Source organism: Lycium barbarum, chromosome 2 (genome assembly GCF_019175385.1).
Source record: "Lycium barbarum isolate Lr01 chromosome 2, ASM1917538v2, whole genome shotgun sequence".
NCBI lineage: Eukaryota > Viridiplantae > Streptophyta > Magnoliopsida > Solanales > Solanaceae > Lycium > Lycium barbarum.
The window spans coordinates 147,695,660-147,714,628 of record NC_083338.1 but is presented as its reverse complement, the minus strand read 5'-3'; the positions used below and the strand labels follow the sequence as shown (position 1 = coordinate 147,714,628).

The following is an 18,969-nucleotide window of genomic DNA, read 5'->3' as shown; positions in this document are numbered from 1 at the left end:
TGGTTCAGAATGAAGAGGACGTTAAGAGTTTTGTTTTGGAAAAGGCATTTTGAGAATTAGTAAAAATTGGGAATGGCCAACTTGTGGCTTTTGATTGATTTTAGCTTGTAAGCTAATTACCTAAGCTTAGCTAAAACACCCTCTGTATATGTTGTGCCTATAGTACAGAGTAACATTTCTGCAAGGGAAGAGGGTCAAAAATGCCCCTCTATTTTGGAAAAAGAGCTAAAATTATTTTTCGAATTTATTTTGGGTAAAAAATACCCCTCTCATCCTTAAAGTTTTCAAATATACCCCCGTCTTGACGGAAATTATCCCCCAAAATAACCCGAAATCATTTTTTAAATCTGCTTCATCATTTAAATCCGACCCAACTTAATAATTATTCATAAGATCTCCTTATTCCCCCAATTTCCTCAAACTTCAAACCTACGTATTGGGGGAATAAGGGGATCTTATGGGTTATTATTTAGTTGGGTTGGGTTTAACTGATGGAGCGGGTCTAAAAGTAATTTCAAGGAATAATTTGTGTCAAGACAGGGATTTATTTGAAAACTTTAAGGATGAGAGGATATTTTTGATCCAAAATAAGTCCGGAAGATATTTTTAACCCTTTTTTCAAGGTAGAGGGGTATTTTTGACCCTTTTCCCTTTCTGTAAAAGCAACCCCTCTTATGTAGTGTCAACAGCTCAACTGTCTATTGTGTTCTCTTGTTTAGGACGATTCTATCATTGAAAAAGTCATATTCCCCTTTCAGAATTGACCGTATACTTTCATTTCCTCCAATATCCCCACTATTTTTTTTTATGTTGGAAAATGAATTCATCATTCAAAGGAAGTAAAATACAGAATGAAATTCATTTAACTTTCGCAAAAATACAAAAATAAATGGACAGTTTTATTTATTTGTTACAAATTGAAAGAATAAATTACAAAAAGGTCAACTATGAGAAGGCCTAATTGTTTACTAGTATACAGTCCTATTTTTGCTTACCAATTTTCCTGTTCTATACATATACGTCATCAAAAAGTGTCTAAAAGTCCATTTACTTAGTTGCCAGCCTTTGTGGTAGTGACAGCAAGCCTCCAAAGAATGAACACACAAATGGAGGAAACAAACACAGCACCAGCAAAACAAGCAAGATCCAATCCATTAACCACAGGTATATTCTTGAACTTCTCTAATACTTCCACTTGAAGTAGCATTATGAGTGCATGTCCTATTCTTGATTTGGCTTGCATCACTGACTTCATTCCCATCAATGATGGAAGTGTCTGAAAATTAAACATGTTTTGGCCTGGCCCTTTATTTCTTGATCCCACGAACATGACATACAAACCCATTCCAAAAGTAAGTATAGCAGTCCCCAAAAGAAACATATCTGAAAAAAATTAAAAGAACATTATTCGGTTAGAGTTAAATTTATGTACGTTGACAGAGTTTACACTTTTTTATTCCATCAAATTAAGAAAACTTGTAACTGTCTATAGTAATTCTAATTTTGTGACATAAAAATACAGTCAATAATCTGTTATAACCGATTAAAATACACTTACAGTACTGGAAAGACGACCAACATATTAAAGGTATAATTTTTTATTTATCATCAATTCCAGAAGGAAATGTTTTGAAACTATCAAAAGTTTAAAAGGGAGGGGAAAATATACCAAGAGCTTCGATCAATAGCTGCACGACACGTCCAAGGTCTGATTTATGTAAGAGTGCGATAAAATAGTGGACGTATGACTCTACGATTAAGTAACATCCCTGCAACAACGAGGATATTTGTTTAATTTATTAGTCTTACAATTGCATAAAATCAATGCTTTCTTCCTGATAAAATAATGATAAATAATACAATTGATATATTACCTCGACAAAGCATAACAATGAACCAATCAATGTCCCTGCGACTGCAAAGAGAGTGAAGAACCTGCAATCCAAAATACCCTGCAAAACAGGAAGAGTGAATTAATTAACTATGATTTAGTGAGAAGAGTGTATGCAATTACATGTGTCATGTAATTATTCTATCGCTACAGCCTACAAGCCTATAAAAACCGGATGCGGACTATTCTAATTTACCACGACGTAAGTTATTTTTCATAGAAAATTTAATGACTTCGGCCGTATACTAATAATATCCTAGCTGTGGGAGTAAATTAAAGAAAATCTATACCTTCTCGATGAATAACTGTAAGTGATGCAACTTCTGAGGCATTTGTTTGAAGAACTTTTTCAAGTTCTGAAGTACCAGATCTGAGACATTATCTGCCACTAAACTTACATCTGAAATATTCCAATTTTGTGTCATTGGTTCAGACACAACCATGCCTGTCGCAGTACCAACAGCCTTGGCTGCCACTGGTTTCTTTTGCACATCTCCTCCACCAACAAGACCACCTTTGTTTACACATTCAAACCTTAACGAATAATTATTTCTGAAAGAATAACATGGTTGCTGCTTCGGACCATCGTCACCTAACCCCAGTTGTTTAGAGGTACGTAACAATCTACCACTGATTGCCATTTTTCAGCTTCTTTTAATTTCTCTTTATTAAAGTAGTATTTTTTTTTTCTCTCTTACTTTCTTTCTCCATTCGACCAAGTATTTATATACGATACCAAAAAGTGCAGAAGATTCGTAGCATATTAGTTAGGCTTGTCGTGAAGGGAAGTATTATGTGACCTTTGTTTTGGCCATGTTGTCCACTTTTCTTGGAGAGGTTGGTGTAAAGGTGCATGCTCTCAACTTTTCAATGTTATTTTACATTTAGCGTGTAAGGTCTAAAGCATTCTCTTCCGAACACGTGGCATTCCGCGGCGTTCTATTGGTGCACACTGCAGAAGTATTCCCTCCACCGTGTTTAGTTTGATTAGACACAAAATTTAAGAAATAAAAAAAGATTTTTGAATCTTGTGATCTTAAATTAAAGATGTGTGTAATTTACTAAAATGTCTTTTGAATCTTGTTGTTTTAAACTTGACAGGTAAGATGTTTGAATTGTGAACTTACTAAACATATAAAGAGACACTGGGACAAATAAAAAAAAAAAGGTACCTAATTGGGACGGATGCGGGAAGCGAGACTGAGATGGTTTGGGCATGTGTAGAGGAGAGACACAGATGCCTCAGTGCGGAGGTGTGAGAGGTTGGCCGTGAATTGTTTCAGAAGAGGTAGGGGTAGGCCGAAGAAGTATTGGGGAGAGATGATTAGATATGACATGATGCAGTTACAGTTTACCGAGGGCATGACCTTAGATAGGAAGGTATGAAGGACTCAGATTAGGGTAGAAGGCTAGTAGATAGTCTCGTTTATCCTTTCATATTAGTCGTCGCTTTGTCGCGCTATAGTTTCTTGTGCTTTGATTTCTGCTACTATATGTTATTTCCTGTACTTTGATTATCTTATTTTATTTGTGGTAGCTACTATCCCTTTGCAAACTGCTTCATCATAGCTTAGTTGCTTTCATTATTTTCATTTCCATATCGCTTTGAATTTTTTGATCTTATCTGACCTCTTTTTATGCTTTCTATTGAGACGAAGGTCTTTTGGAAATAGCTGTCCTACTTTGGTAGGAATAAGGTCTGTATACTTCCCAGAGCCCACGTTGTGAAATTTCACTAGGTTGTTGTTGTTGTTGTTTTTATTGTTAATTGGGACGGAGGGAATATCTTTTTCAGTATTTGGAAAGATGAATTCCTTTTTGCTATACGTGGTTGAATTTTAAAACGCTGTTTTGGGCTGTATTTGGTTAGTCGCCCCACGTGCCATAATGTTATGTAAAAACCCTAGTGAACGGGGTAGATTGAGCGGCCGTTATGTGAGCAAATCAATTATTGAGTGTCAAATAGATAGGTGCAGATTGTCTGTGTTATATTTGAACAGGTTATTAACGAATTGAGTTACTATAATTTGCCGAACCTTTGCTTTGTCAAAATCGACAAATCAATTTGGGCTCAATAATGGATCATAATTGAATTAGCCGAGTCAATTTTTTTAATTCTTTTATAATTTATTTAATTGTCGAATCAAATTAATAAAAGTTCCTTTATTTATCATGACTATTTCAACAAACAAAACTCAAAAAAACTTATTTTTTGTATATTTTGATATATGGGCCAATCTAGGTTACATGGGGCAATTTAAAGGATTGTCCTTCGCCGGGTTGGTCTTTAATTTTTGTCCCTCAAATTGGTGGTCTTTAACTTTTGTCATTCGCTAAAAATCCCTCAGTTGCGTGTTCGAACCCCCGCTCAGTCAAAAATTTTAAAAAAATTCATAAGGTAGAGTTTGGAGTCGCAAGACAGAATTTGCAAAATTCTTGCATGAACATAATTTTGCAAAATTCTGTCTTGCGGATCCAAACATCTGCCTTATGATTTTTTTTTATTGAGCTGGGGTTCGAACCCACAAACTCGGAGTATTAGGCGAAGGGAAAAACTTAAACACCACCAATTTGAAGGGCAAAAATTAAAGACCACCCCAAATGAAGGCCAATCCGTGCTAAAAAAATGGGTTACATGCAAGCTAAATTGGCCCAAATTTTAAGTGGGCTAACTTGAATTATGTCCAAAATGACCCGACTCATGAAGACATGCCCATCCTTTTTTTTTTTGCGCGGATTGGCCTTCATTTGGGGTGGTCTTTAATTTTTGCCCTTCAAATTGGTGGTTTTAAAGTTTTGTCCTTCGCCTAATACCTCGAGATCGTGGCCAGCTCAGTAAAAAAAAAAAATCGCTAGGCATAATTTTGCTTCAAAATTCTACCTATGCAAATTCTGTCTTATGGCAGAGTTTTAAACTTTGTCTTGCGAATTCAAACTCTATCTTGCGAATTTTTTAAATTTTTTTGACTGAGCGGGGGTTCGAACCCAAAGCCAAGGGATTTTTAGCGAAGGGCAAAAGTTAAAGACCACCAATTTGAGGGGCAAAAATTAAAGACCACTCCCAGCGAAGGGCAATTCGGCAAATTCCCCATGCCCATCACTACAGCTAATTACGCAAATGTCTCCTTTTTAGGTCTTCGTTTCATCATTTATATTGTTCCTATTTTTAAAAGTTGGATGTATACATTCCTTAGAAAATTACCCTTCTTGACAATATTAGATTTAGCTGTAATGTTTGTTCATATATTTTTTCAACCTTACAGATAAAACATTAGACTATCGTTAAACGTTTGAAATAACTTATAAACTTTTATTAAATTATATACAAGAAAAAAAAGAGTCTAAATAGTTATCCCAAAACGATATAGCTGATCAAAATTTCTGCATTCCAACCTATCCAAGTCAACAGGTTGGGGAATGATACTCCTTAATAAAGTACTTTTGAATTTGCTGATGGAGGAAAATAAGAAATACTAAGTAGGCGTTTGGACATGCGATATGAAATCATGATTTCAAATCAGCGTTTGTCTATGATATTTGCACAAAATTTCAATTTCAGCTTCATATCATGATTTCAAATCCCAAATTCTTCAAAAAGTCATGATTTGGGATTCCAAATCATGATTTTATTTTTAAAAATGTAAAACTTGACCCATAAGTTTATATTTTGTAAAAAAAGATCTATAAGTTGGTAGATATATTTAGCAACCATTTATATAAAATATATAAAAAAAAGATCTGCAAGTTGGTAGTATATTTATAACAGATTTACTATTACCAACTCTTTTAAAGAGTAGTTATACTACAACTCATGTTCAATCTTTCTTTTTATTGAATTAAAGTTCGATCAATAGATGTTGTATTTTTTAGAAAGTTCTTCTAGTAGCGTATCAACTTTGTTATGAACTTTGATTTGCTCATTTGGTAAAATTGTATAAGAATTACAGAAGTTTTGATAGTTTTCACAACTTATGTAGTTTTTATGTTTATGAGAAAAAATACAACTTAAGAAATCTAAATTGCATGTCCAAACAAACTTCAACTTCAAATCATTTTGCTTTTAAATCACTGATTTTATATCACGATTTCAATCATGTCCAAAGTGTTTTAAAAGGCGTTTTTGGGTCGAGCCTCGGGGCGGGGCGTATCAAAAATGCCCCGAGGCAAAGGTTCAAGGCGAAAGTTTCAAAAGGCGTACCCCAGCAATTCGAGGCGTACGTGTGGGCGTTTAGGGCGAGTTTTTTTTTGTCGGGGCGTAAGCCCAAAAAACTTCTTCAAATTAAAACAAAATTTGTTAAGTAAGTCCTCAATATAATGCTCAAATTCTCAAAAGTCAACTAGTAATTACTCAAATATTTTAAAAAGGAACCGAAACATTAAATTTAAAAGTCACGACCTTTTTTTATTGCTAGAATGCCTAATATATGTTCTTTTCCAATTATTTATCTTGTCTTCTACTATCTCAAAAAAGTAACGAGCAGTCACTTGTGCTTGAAAGTAGCGTATAACAGATTGTTCTGATTAGTTTTTTTGTGGGGATGGAGCATATATTTATAGTTTTCTTCAAATTTTTACGCTATTTTACCTATTTAAAAGTATTTATTATAATTATATCCTTTTATGAAATACTAAAAATTAAAGTCCCATGAGGCTTACGCCCCGTGCCTCAGGGCTTATGCCTCGCTGAGGCAGACGTAAAATGCCTCGCCTTACGCTCCCGTCTTTTAAAACACTGGTCCAAACGGGCCTAAGAGTACTGGTTGGGGGGGGGGGGGGGGGGGGGGGGGGGGGGGAGAGTGCTAATGGTAGCAGAATTCCTGCAATCCAAAGCTTTAGAAAATGAAGCTTTTTTTTTTTTTTTTGGAAACCCAATTGAAGTTGTAGTTTGGTGATTGTAATTTCACCTAATGCGCAAATATCAATTCTTTCATCTTCTATGAGAAATTATTTAGGCGCAGAGTTTCAATTATTTCTTCTATTTCTGTCCCATCTACTATAATTGGTCGAGGGTGAAAATCATTTACGCTTCCCAACTTTGCTTTAAAAATTAAACTCTCCCTCAACTATGAACAATAGACATTCTCCTCCTCTTATCCTATGCAATGTTTATTTTACACTTGATATTTTCAAGAAATTAATTGAAGTTGTAGTTTGGTGATTGTAATTTCACCTAATGTTATTTAGGCGCAAAATATCAACTCTTTCATCTGCTATGACAAATGTTATTTAGTTTAGGCGCAAAGTTTCAATTATTTCTTCCATTTCTGTCCCATCTACTATTATTGGTTAAGGGTTAAAATTATTTACCCTTCTCAACTTTGTTTTAAAAATTAAATTTCCCTCAACTAGGAACAATGAAAATTCTCCCCCTCTTATCCTATGCAATGTCTATTTTACGCTTGATATTTTCAAAAAGTTATTGTTAGAAAAAAAAAAAGATTAAACGAAAACCTATTCAGTGTGTGGCCTACTCATTCCAACCTTTCACGTTTGAATTGTGATATATTTGCTGAGCTAGGTAGAAACGCGTCTTCTGTCACATACATTTGCTTACTTTTGTCTTGGGGCTAGCATAAAATCAATGGAACCGTAAATTTTGTCGAACCAAACAAAATTGCTCAAGCATAGATGGATTTGTTATGGTTTTTGAACTTTTAGAACTCTTATGTGGTGGTTTGGGCTGCTTTTTGTTTATCCAGAAATCAATATATAAAGAACTTGTTTAACTATTGTGGTACACATAAACATTCTATTTTCCATAAATAAAAGGAGACAAAATGCATGCACCTATGAAGAATTAGCTTTCTGCATTAGGGTGATATAGCTTTTTTTTATTATTATTATTATTATTATTTTTTTTTTTTTAAGATCTCCTCATACTTTTTCAGCGCAACTTTAGCTGCTCCGCCTCTGCACTTCTCTCTTGTGTATATCAAGAAGTTAACTCTATATTCTCTTGTTTATTTACGAGACTTCAATTAGAAAGTCATCTACCCCTTTCAGAATTGACGATAAAGTGTGTGTATATATATATATATATATCTCCCACATTTTCTTTTCACCCGGTGTCCGGTACCCGCATTGGAGCCTGACTATATCCGGATTCGTGGCGTGTAGGGCTCCACTGGGGGGGGGGGGAGCGCTCCCTACCAAGGATTTTTCCAAACTCACGGCTCGAACCCGAGACCTCTGGTTAAAGGAGGAGCAGCCCCGTCCACCACACTACATCCGTTGGTGGTCCCACAGTTGTTTTATGCAGGAGTAAGTATTCACCATTCTAAGTAATTATAATAAACAATGACATTCATTTTATTGATTAGAAAAAAATATAAACTAAATGTATTTTAATTGTTACAAATTGAAAGAATATTTAACAAAAAGGTCAACTATGAGAAGTCCTAGCTGATTGTTGACTAGTATACAGTCCTATTTTGCTTACTATTTTTCTTGATCTATACATATATATACTTCAACAAAAAGGTATCAAAAGGTCCATTTTCTTAGTTGCCAGCCTTTGGGCATGGTAGGGACAGCAAGCCTCGAAAGAAGGAACACACAAATGGAGGAAACAAAAACAGCACCAGCAAAACAAGCAAGATCCAATCCATTAACCACAGGTACATTCTTGAACTTCTCTAATACTCCCACTTGAAGTAGCATTATAAGTGCATGTCCTATTCTTGATTTGGCTTGCATCACTGACTTCATTCCCATTAATGATGGAAGTGTCTGAAAATTAAACATGTTTTGGCCTGACCCTTTATTGCTTGATCCCACGAACATGACATACAAACCCATTCCAAAAGTAAGCATAGCAGTCCCCAAAAGAAACATATCTGGAAAAAAAGACATTATTCGGTTAGAGTTATTGTTTCTACTCCTCAAATTAAGAAAACCTAACAACATGTAACTTTCTATAGTGAGTAACTCTAGTTTTGTAACATAAAAATGCTGTCAAGAACCTGCTATAATTGGTAAAATACACCGATAGTACTGTGGGGTCCAGTCCCCTATCCCATATTTTAAGAAAGGAAGATTTTTCGATTTTTCTTCCTTTGACAAAATCACATTGGTAGCAATTGTGGAATTGACCAACAAGTCAATTCTTTTGTTCACATAGTCGTGATGTAAGCGCTTACCTCATCTTAGTCGTGATGTAAGCGCTTACCTCATCATAGGAAATTCATTCCTATAAATAGACAGCTTATGGTTCATTTGTAACACACCAAGATCATTTGCTATACACACCAAAATCTCAGACAATACATCTGAGTGAGAGCAAAGTGAGGTGTTCCATAGACTATAAGAAAATAGTCTGTGAAGAAAAATAGAGTGTGAGTGATATTGTAGTGAGGTGGGAAAATCAAAAGAGTGTTTTTCTTTTGAGGGTGTAGTGGTCTTAGGAGTATTTATACTCGTTACTACACAGTGTAAAATTCCTTACTATAGTGATATCAACTGCTCCTCTTGGCCATGGTTTTTCCCTTATTCAGAAGGGTTTCCACGTAAAATCTTGGTGTCATTATTGCTGCATTTTATTCTTGTTGATTTAACCATAACTTAGTGTTCCGCGTTTATCACTAATACCGTGAATATTATTTTTGCGAATCTATTTTATTCCCAACAAGTACTCGAAAGATGATCAAAATATCCGAGGTAAATTATTTGATTTATCATCAATTCCAGAAGGAAATGTTTTGAAACTATCAAAAGTTTGAGAAGAAAATATACCAAGTGCTTCGATCAATAGCTGCACGACATGTCCCAGGTCTGACTTATGTGAGAGTGCGATAAAATAGTGGACGTATGACTCTACGATTAAGTAACAGCCCTGCAATAACGAAGACATTTATTTAATTAGTTACAGTATTACAATTGCATAAGATCAATGACCAATTCGTCCTGCTAAATTAATCATAATAAATAATACTAGAGTAATATATTACCTCGACAAAGCATAATAATGAACCAATCAATGTCCCTGCGACTGCAAAGAGAGTAAAGAACCGGCAATCTAAGATACCCTGCAAAACAGAATTCCACATATCCAATCAGAAAAGAAAAAAAAAAACTTTACCATAACAATATATACTTTCTTGTTTTTTTATTCATATAGTTAACAGGAAGTAGGAAATGTCCATCTCGGATTTGGAATTGTGCACCACATTATACGACTTTTTGGCCATTGAGACGTACCTTTTAATTTGTTCTTATTATAGGAGCTTAAAACTACTCAAATAATCTAAAGAAAGAGTGTACAATGTAGTCCTACACACGATTTTGTTGTTTACAACTTCCATATATTAGTAGAATTTCAACTTCAAGGCCTCTAAACCTTATACTCACTCGGACATTGAGACATATATAGAACAAGTTTTGTGGTACTTGGGTATGTATAGTCCGTTTCATAAAAGCACACTCATTTTAAATTCAATGACTTCATATATGAGAAAAAAGAAAATCCATACCTTCTCGATGAACGACTGTAAATGATGCAACTTCTGCGGCATTTGTTTGAGGAACTTTTTCAAGTTTTGTAGTACCAGATCTGATACATTATCTGCCACTAAACTTACATCTGAAATATTCCAATCCTCTGTCACTGGTTCAGACACAACCACCTCACTAACAGCCTTGACGGCCACTGGTTTCTTCTGCACATCTCCACCACCAACATTAATCCTGCTTTCTCCGACAAGACCGCCTTTGTTTACACATTTAAACATTAACGAATAATTATTCCTCAAAGAATAACATGGTTGTTGCTTCGGACCATCCTCACCTAACCCTAATTGTTTAGAGGTACGTAACAATCTACCACTGATTGCCATTTTTCAGCTTGTTTAATTGTAATTTCTCTTTATTTTTATTTTTTCTCTCTTACTTTCTTTCTCCATTCGACCAGGTATTTATACAACAGTACATGAAAAAGTGCAGAAGATTCGTGGCATATTAGCTAATATTGTCGTGAAGTGAAGTAAGGTGACCTCTGTTTTGGCAAGGTTGTCCACTTTTCTTGGAGAGGTTGGTACAAAGAAAGGAGCATGTTTTGAACTTCTCAATGATATTTTACATTTAGCGTGTAGGGTCTAAATCATTCTCTTCCGAACACGTGGCACTTCCGCGGCTTTTTATTGGTGCAGAAAACAGAAGTATCTTTTTTAGAATTTGGAAAGAGGGATTCCATTTTGCTTTACGTGGTTGAATTTTAAAACACCGTTTTGGGCTGTATTTGGTCAGTCGCCCCACGTGCCCAAATGTTATGTAAAACCCCTAGTGAAGGGAGGGGGTAGATTTAGCCGCCATCATTTAGCAATCAATTAGGAGCCTCAAATGGACAGGTTCAGATTGTTTGTGTTACACATTTGAACGGGTTTTAACGAATTGAACCATAATTTGTCCAACATTTGCTTGGTCAAAATAAACGTACTTTTGAGTTAACGATCGAGAACGAAGCTCAACTTTTTGAAGTCTCAACGCAAAAATGCCAATAAATTGAAGCTGTAGTGTAGAGTTTGTAGTTTCACCTAATACTCCATTAGTTTCTTTTTACTTGTCCTCTATTGATTTAACACTTCCCTCAAAAAATATCTATTAAGGGTTTGTTTTACCAAATTTCTCATATTAATTATAGTTTGGAAATTTAAATTTAACCGCTAGTACTTTGTGTTAGTATTATTTAATAATAAGGTTAATATTAAAAGAAAATAATAAGTCTATTTGATTTGCTAAAATGGACAAGTAAAATGAAAAATCTATTTTTTAGTATAAAGGATTAGTAAAATGGAAGAAGTATTATGTAGGCACCAAGTTTTACTTCTTTAATTTCATATTCTATGTTTGATATTATTTAGGAGTAAAGTTCAATTATTTCACCTTCTATTTCTGTGTTAAAAATAGGGAAAAGGGTCAAATATACCCTTTTACTTTAGTTTAATGGTTAAATATACTCTTCGTTAGTCAAAGTAGACAAATATACCCCTTCCGTTAGTCAAAGTAGATAAATATACCCCTTCCGTTAAGAAAGTAAACAAATATACCCCCCAGTTGACAAAATCCCCAATTCCACCATTAATTACCCGATTTAACTTTAAAAAACCCATGTCCGACCCGCCCCGACCCGCAAATTAAATTCTTTCCACCCAAATATGCCCACCACCACTACAACCACCACTACCACTGTTTAGCGCCCCCCCCCCCCCCCCCCCCCCCTTCCCCCTAAATAGTTCCGGCAACAATGGTAAGCTTCTCTACCACTATTTTTCCTTCATTTTTTTTTTATCCACCTTAGACCTCAGTTATTGAAAAGTTAAAAAAAAAAATGAGAAGAAGTCCTGACGTTTTCCTGGAAACAAACAAGGAAGTACAAAATAAAAAGATTAAAGAAAAAAATAGAAAAAGGTAAAAGAAAGAGAAAGGAGAATATTACAGAAGAATTTCATGCAATTCAATTTCGTCAATTTAGGGTTGATAGATTCATTCTTCGTTATTGTGACTGGTTTTCTATACATTCTTTTTACACATTCAGTGGTAGCGGTGGTGGTGGAAGTGGTTGTGGTGGTTGTGTTGGGTCGGTTGTAGTAGTGGTGAGTATATTTGGGTGGAAAGAATTTAATTTGCGGGTCGGGGCGGGTCGGACATGGGTTTTTTTAAGTTAAATCGGATAATTAATGGTGGAATTGAGGATTTTGTCAACTGAGGGGTATATTTGTTTATTTTCTTAACGGAAGGGGTATATTTAACTACTTTGACTAACGAAAGGGATATATTTAACCATTAAACTAAAGTAGAGGGTATATTTGACACTTCTACCTTAAAAATATTATATTTCTCTAATGTATCAAAAAGAAAAACTTTTATTTCTCTCTCACCTACTATTCATCGGTTAAACCCATGTCCAAGAATTTATTAGAAAGAAAATATAGTGTGTGGCCTACTCATTCCTACCTTTTTCCCACAAGATTGAAAATATCAGGAGATATGAACTTGTGACTTGTGAGTACCACGTTTGAATTGTGACAATTTTTAGCTTGCTAGAAACGCGTCTTCTTTTGTCACATAATTTTGCCTACTTTGGTCTAGGGGCAACATAAAAGCCACGGAACTGTAAAATTTTGTAACCAAACGAAATTGCTGACAAATTGATGGATTTGTTATGGTTTTTGAACTTTGAAAACTCTATGTGGTGGTTTGGGCTTGTTCCTATGTATCTAGAAATGAACAAATAAAGAAGCGAATCAACAATTGTGGTATGGTACATATAAACGCACTATTTTTCATAAGATAAGATAAAAGGAAACAAAATGCATCTATGAAGAATTAACTTTCTGCATTAGGGTGATAAAGTTTTTCTTTTTTTAAGATCTCATCATACTGTTTTCACCACTGCGCAACTTTGGTTGCTCCGCCGCTGCACCGCATTCAATTCAAACCGAATGTATAACTATTTTAATGCTTTGGGTTATATGTATAACTTTTTCCATAAGGATAATTAACTGTGTTTGCCTGAACATAAAGTTCAAAATGTTATTCCCACATGCTCAAATATTTGTCATTTTTTATTTCTCCAAATTCAAATTACGTAAATTTTGATGAACATGTTAAGTGAAAGAAAATTAATCCAATGTAGAGCAGTTCCCCCAAGATTCATATATTTGTTTTACTAGTCGATAGTGTAATCACATGTCAAGAACACGAATTACACCATATATATTCACAGTCTAAGATCGTACATGAATTACAGAGAAGAAAAATACTCCAACAAACAATTAGGAATCATCCTTCGATGTTCTTCAAGGAGAAGAAGAGAGTTTTACAAAGAGAGCGAGAAAGTGTTTTTGTTCTGTCTCAATAGAACGTACGCTTCAAAGAAGTGAGAAGTTCCTAACATTAGGACTTCTTTTATCTTTTCTGAAGAAACACAACACTTGAAATAGATTCCCAACAAACATGTCTTTTCTCACTTTTTATTTATTTATCATAACATGTATAACAAATGATATATACTCTTTTATTTGTATACGGATCTAGGTTGATCCAATTTTAATTTTCAATATTAGTTTCACCAAATTAATATGAGAAGAATCACAACTTATATTATGTGCCACCATTGGACTAGGCACAGATTTTAAGAAAGGAAGAAAAACTTTCGAAATTTGTGGTTCAAAATAAGTTTCAGATATTTGTGTGGTTGTAATCTATCTCATAAAGTAAAATTATTTCTAAATATAGAAATGTGACATTCTCTTTGGAACAGACTAAAAAGGAAAGTGTGCCACATAAATTGAGACAAAGAAAGTAGCAATTTTTGTATAATTTTCAAATATCTTTATTTTAATTTTAAAATATTAAATTAATATAATTAAGTTTAGCTTCCAAAATTAATTTAAATTATTTCTCGAAGATGAATTAAAAGTTTACAAATTTGACAACCAAGGAGGACTTTTAATTCTCTAAGTAAAACGATAGGGATCATTTTGCAACCAATCCCAAAAGTAAAGGATGCTTTTGGGCCTTTTTACACAAATCCAAGCGGACGGAACAAGAACAAGTAGGAAAAGTTGTTCTCCTCTGCTTTTCTTTAGATCTTTTGGCCGATCCATATTCTATTTTTAGAAACTTTTCCAGCAAGGTAACACTTGCATATTCCTATAATACAATCTATCCAACACTTTGTTGTTTGTCTGGCTTTTCTCTTTTTCTTTTGTGGAGATTCTGTGAAGTTTTTTGGTTTTGTTTGCCACGTCCTTTATGTGCTCGACTATTTGCTCAAAATGGAAATTTTAGCCTTTATGGATATGGTGCAAGTATTGGGTATGTATGGTTTAGTTGAATTAGATTTTGCTTAATCCCAATTATCAATTTCCTTGATCTCAAGATTGCCAATAAATGTTGGGTGTATGTATTTATTTTTAAATTTTGTGTAGTCCAGTTAGCTTGTTACCATAACTCATCATCTTCCTTTTGTTTTAGTGTTCTCTCTGTGTTTCCAGATTTGAAATATTACATTTGAGTCATGTATCTTAATTTGCTAATATGAAATTTCTCAAAAAGTTATGCAGGCTTTTATTTATGTAATCTTATTTTTATTAGGCTGAGTTTTTATAGTTTGATGGCTTGTTAATATCCGCTTAGTATATCTTATCTTATATTGACGGCGCTAATCTGCTTCTCTATCATTGCCTTGGGACAACCCTTGTAGAATCTAAATTAAGAACATGGTGGTCGGGCATAGTAGTCCGCTGTTTAGTTTGAAAATCATTACACATGATAGTTAGAATGATACTTGAGACAACTCCTAATTCCTCATGCGACTGCAATGTCGCATGTTGTTGGAAAATCAGTCTACAGGTGTGTTAAGCGAATAGGTAGTAGAATTGTTTTATAAATACCTATCAGGTTTCTGAGATTGGAAAATGCTAATCTTGCATGATTAATGATGAGCAACGTGTGAATTATCTGTAATTTACTCAAATCATTAAATGGTGGAATTAGTTGAAGAACTAAATTTAAGATAAGTGAGCTGAACCTTTCCATTATGTAAATTGAATCAATCCTCTGGGTTAGGTCAGCAAATAAGTGTTGAGGTTTTAATTCTCCTTCTTGTCCTTGGAGGCTTTGTCATAAAAACGTTTGCAAGCGTTGATCTTGCGTTTATGGAACTCGTCTTGTTTATATTTATACGATATGTTTTGATGTGTCTTTTCATATTTTGATCTAGTTTTTGTTGCCTAGGTAACTCAAATTTTAGTAGGATTCAGAACCCACTAACTTTATATATTGCAGAAATGATTGTTTTTACAAGTTCGATCTTTTGCTCAGCCCCGACATGGCCAATGTGCAACCCATCAAAGATTAAGCAACATTCTGTTACACCCATCCTTAGGAGACCGACTTTAACAAGATGCCAAGCCAAAAGATGGTAAGATTTTCTTGTAGACATTTTGACGAACAATAATTGTGCAATTGTTAGGCTTTTCACTAGGTAAACTCTGTTTTTGAAGCTAGCTGTGATTGTTATGATATGGACAAAGAGCTAGTGCCATATGCCAAGGCGTGGTCCTGGCAAAAGGCCATTGTCGACAAGAGGAAAGCACAAATTGAAAGGGATGAGGATCTTGCTGACACACTCATTATATTGCAGCATCAGCCGGTTTATACATTGGGTACTGGTAGCTCTGAAGAGAATCTACACTTTGACATAAACAATGCTCCTTTTGAATTGTACCGAACAGAACGTGGTGGCGAAGTAACTTACCATGGCCCTGGTCAGGTACATTTCACCTGTTGTTGTCGCCTACTTTCCCAACTATCTTATTTACTTCTAACTCAAGTGTACCGGTTGTTCTCAATGCTTGATGTCATTGATTCAAGGGAAGTTTTTACTCTAAGTTCTCTTGGTAGATTTTGGTAACAGGAAACATCAGTAAACATGAATTTTGATGGGCTATAATTAACTAGAGATTCCGCAAACTCCTGTATCAAATTATGGATTTGACATGACTGTTGTGTTATACTCCATGTGATATCTGTTTGTAGGTGGGCTTAGGTTTGCCTCTTTGAAAGTTATTACATAAAATAACCATATGTGATCCTAGAAACTTTGAAATTTGAAGAATCATGTCTTCATTTGAGCATTTACATTTCTTACATATCATGCTTGTGTCTGAAATTGTAGCTAGTTATGTACCCTATCATCAATCTCCGATACCATAAGATGGACCTTCATTGGTACCTCAGGAGCCTTGAGGAGGTGATAATACGAGTTCTTTCTTCATCATTTTCTCTGGAGGCTTCAAGGATTGATGGCTTAACTGGTGTTTGGGTTGGTAAGTACTGATTCTCGATATCATTTGTTTGGCCAATCAGTCTGCAATGGTATCATCGGATATTTCTAAATAAGTTTTAAGATGTGGTTTTAGAGAACCTTTTGCTTAGGTGATACTTTATATAATATTTCTTGTGGAAGATTTCTCATTTGCCTTGGGGTATGTGAATGGCATTGGTGACTTCACCAAGCAGATATATGGCTGGAAAGAGAGGTCACACATATTGTGTTTCCTGCCATATTTGAAATCTGGTTAACTATAACAGTTTAGTTGTCCCTGGATTTGTGGATTGAAGGCAATTATTATTCTTACTTGGAGTATACCCTTTGTGGGGTTTCATTCAGATAAAAGCTTTCCGATTTGTTAATGTCTACTATCATTCATCTAGAGCGATACAGACTGAAACTGCCAGAAGTTATCTCCAGTATGTTATCTGTACCAATTGCATCTTCCAGCCAGGATGATTTCTGGATAAAGCTTTACAAGTCACTCACTTCAAAAAAAAAAATAAAAAAAAATTGAGAAAGTAACTTGACTGCATACATTTTATATATCTCCTTTTCTAAAAGCAAAAAATCAGTTAGTTGATATCTAGAGAAATAAGAACTTAAGAAAAGATATTTCCTGTGCCAACAAACAAACATAGCAAGATTCGAGGGAGGTTGAATAAGAACTCCTGTTTCATCTTTATCTGAAACTGCTTTACTTGACTTATCTGATAGATTGTTTTACTTTTCACAGTTCGAGAGGTAGAAAATCGTCTCATACGGACAGTCCAACTTTGATTACATTGTTGTTCTTCCCCTTCCGCCTACCTCACCCAACAACCTTTTCTGCCTTCCTTTTTTCTTATCTGTCAACCTTAAGTATGGCATATTATTATTAGTCTCTTAGTTCCAAAAGGAGGCATGTAATAATGATCTTACACTGGCTTATTTCAGGGGGGCAGAAATTAGCTGCAATTGGTATTAGAGTATCTCAATGGGTCACGTATCATGGCTTAGCGCTGAATGTCACCACAGATCTGTCACCCTTTCAACAGATAGTTCCATGTGGGATCCGTGATCGTCAAGTTGGAAGCATAAAAGGATTGCTGAGGGAGCACTCGCACTCTAATGGCTGTGGTACAGAAAACCATCACGACATTGATGATGCCCAACTTATTGATATTACTCAGAGATCTTTACTTGAGGAGTTTTGTGAAGTTTTTCAAGTTGATCTCAAATGTAAACCTATACCCCTTTTAATTTCCTGAGAAAAGCCTTCTCTGGGCTTGATTAGGGAAAAGACTTATTCTTGGAAGGTGAATTCAACAGATTATTACAGAGAATGATTGGATTTGTAGCAGTTTTCTTTTAAAATGCATGTCTCATGGGTCCAAAATTATAACCTTACATCTTTTCCATTGACAATTTAGGGGTCCTTTGGTTGATGGTTAAAGTTATTTAGGTATTAGTAATGATATGTATGTATTAGAAATGCTGGGATTAGTCTCATGTTTTTTCAAGACTTGCAAGCTTTACTTTTGGGACCGGTGTCATTTGTCTTTGTACTACTACTATTATCTACTTCCAGGTTCAAGTCCCTCTTCTATTTCTCTCCAATATAAAAGGATGGCTAGTTGATTTTCTTACTTCATTTTGTCTATACTTATTTATATTAATTCAATCACAAATTGAGATGCTTCCAATTTCTTTTAGTTTACTCAACACTTCCCTCTATTGCTTATCTTATTCATCCTAGTTTAGAAAAGAGCAGTAGCAAAGCTAGTATTTTACCGGCAAATATGGAATTTTACTTGCAATATACATTTAGTTGGAAAATCATTTTACGTTTGTGTGTGTGTTTGTAGGCACACATACTAGTTCATACCTTGTCACTAAGGAGTGGTGGACGCAGTAATCCTATGCATCCATGGACTTAACATCCCGATTCACCTTTGACTAGGAAGTTCAAGACATTTTTTTATAATGTAATAACATGAGAATTAAAGCTTTAGCTGAGAATGCGGGATCGTTAAGGAGCCGTTTGGACATGATTTGAAATCATGTTTGTACATGCAATTTGAATTTCTTAAGTTGTATTTTTTCTTATATACATAAAAAACTCACAAGTTGTGAAAACTATCAAAACTTTTCCAATTCTTATACAATCTTACTAAATGAGCAAGTCATAGTTCATAACAAAATTTAAACACTACTAGAAGACCTTTCTAAAAAATACAACATCAATAGATCAAACTTTATTTCA

The 18,969-nt window shown here is 34.7% G+C and overlaps 3 protein-coding genes across 4 annotated transcripts; 1 reads left to right on the top strand and 2 right to left on the bottom strand.

Annotated features, from left to right (window-relative positions):
- Positions 1 to 866: 866 nt before the first annotated feature.
- LOC132623547 (uncharacterized) lies at positions 867 to 2,689 on the bottom strand. Its single transcript, XM_060338330.1, has 4 exons — positions 2,182 to 2,689; positions 1,875 to 1,952; positions 1,670 to 1,769; positions 867 to 1,383 (listed from the first exon to the last, which is right to left on the bottom strand). Exons 1-4 carry the CDS (start codon positions 2,530 to 2,532, stop codon positions 1,052 to 1,054), a joined length of 861 nt encoding a protein of 286 aa, XP_060194313.1. The 5' UTR covers positions 2,533 to 2,689; the 3' UTR covers positions 867 to 1,051.
- Positions 2,690 to 8,176: 5,487 nt separating this feature from the next.
- Positions 8,177 to 10,792, bottom strand: LOC132627946 (uncharacterized). Its single transcript, XM_060343576.1, has 4 exons — positions 10,360 to 10,792; positions 9,838 to 9,915; positions 9,623 to 9,722; positions 8,177 to 8,727 (listed from the first exon to the last, which is right to left on the bottom strand). The coding sequence occupies exons 1-4, from the start codon at positions 10,720 to 10,722 to the stop codon at positions 8,375 to 8,377; spliced, it is 894 nt and encodes a 297-aa protein (XP_060199559.1). The 5' UTR covers positions 10,723 to 10,792; the 3' UTR covers positions 8,177 to 8,374.
- Positions 10,793 to 14,355: 3,563 nt separating this feature from the next.
- LOC132627945 (octanoyltransferase LIP2p, chloroplastic-like) lies at positions 14,356 to 18,352 on the top strand. 2 transcript variants are annotated; one of them, XM_060343575.1, is made up of 5 exons: positions 14,356 to 14,522; positions 15,677 to 15,812; positions 15,899 to 16,163; positions 16,569 to 16,719; positions 17,661 to 18,352. In XM_060343575.1, exons 2-5 carry the CDS (start codon positions 15,679 to 15,681, stop codon positions 17,972 to 17,974), a joined length of 864 nt encoding a protein of 287 aa, XP_060199558.1. In that variant the 5' UTR covers positions 14,356 to 14,522; positions 15,677 to 15,678; the 3' UTR covers positions 17,975 to 18,352. The 2 variants fall into 2 exon arrangements, with proteins under 2 accessions (XP_060199558.1, XP_060199557.1); XM_060343574.1 differs by lacking the exon at positions 14,356 to 14,522 and adding an exon at positions 14,543 to 14,704.
- The last annotated feature ends 617 nt before the right edge of the window (positions 18,353 to 18,969 follow it).

Excerpts from the sequence above, each read along its gene's own strand:
- LOC132623547 (XM_060338330.1), bottom strand. The coding sequence starts at position 2,532 with ATGGCAATCAGTGGTAGATTGTTACGTACCTCTAAACAACTGGGGTTA. Across the intron at positions 1,953-2,181 it reads TACAGTTATTCATCGAGAAG|GGTATTTTGGATTGCAGGTT; the intron begins GTATAGATTTTC and ends CCTGTTTTGCAG. Across the intron at positions 1,384-1,669 it reads GCTATTGATCGAAGCTCTTG|ATATGTTTCTTTTGGGGACT; the intron begins GTATATTTTCCC and ends AATTTTTTTCAG.
- LOC132627946 (XM_060343576.1), bottom strand. The coding sequence starts at position 10,722 with ATGGCAATCAGTGGTAGATTGTTACGTACCTCTAAACAATTAGGGTTA. Across the intron at positions 9,723-9,837 it reads CATTATTATGCTTTGTCGAG|GGCTGTTACTTAATCGTAGA; the intron begins GTAATATATTAC and ends TCGTTATTGCAG. Across the intron at positions 8,728-9,622 it reads GCTATTGATCGAAGCACTTG|ATATGTTTCTTTTGGGGACT; the intron begins GTATATTTTCTT and ends CTTTTTTTCCAG.
- LOC132627945 (XM_060343574.1), top strand. The coding sequence starts at position 14,665 with ATGGAAATTTTAGCCTTTATGGATATGGTGCAAGTATTGG. Across the intron at positions 16,164-16,568 it reads CTTACCATGGCCCTGGTCAG|CTAGTTATGTACCCTATCAT; the intron begins GTACATTTCACC and ends CTGAAATTGTAG. Across the intron at positions 16,720-17,660 it reads CTTAACTGGTGTTTGGGTTG|GGGGGCAGAAATTAGCTGCA; the intron begins GTAAGTACTGAT and ends GGCTTATTTCAG.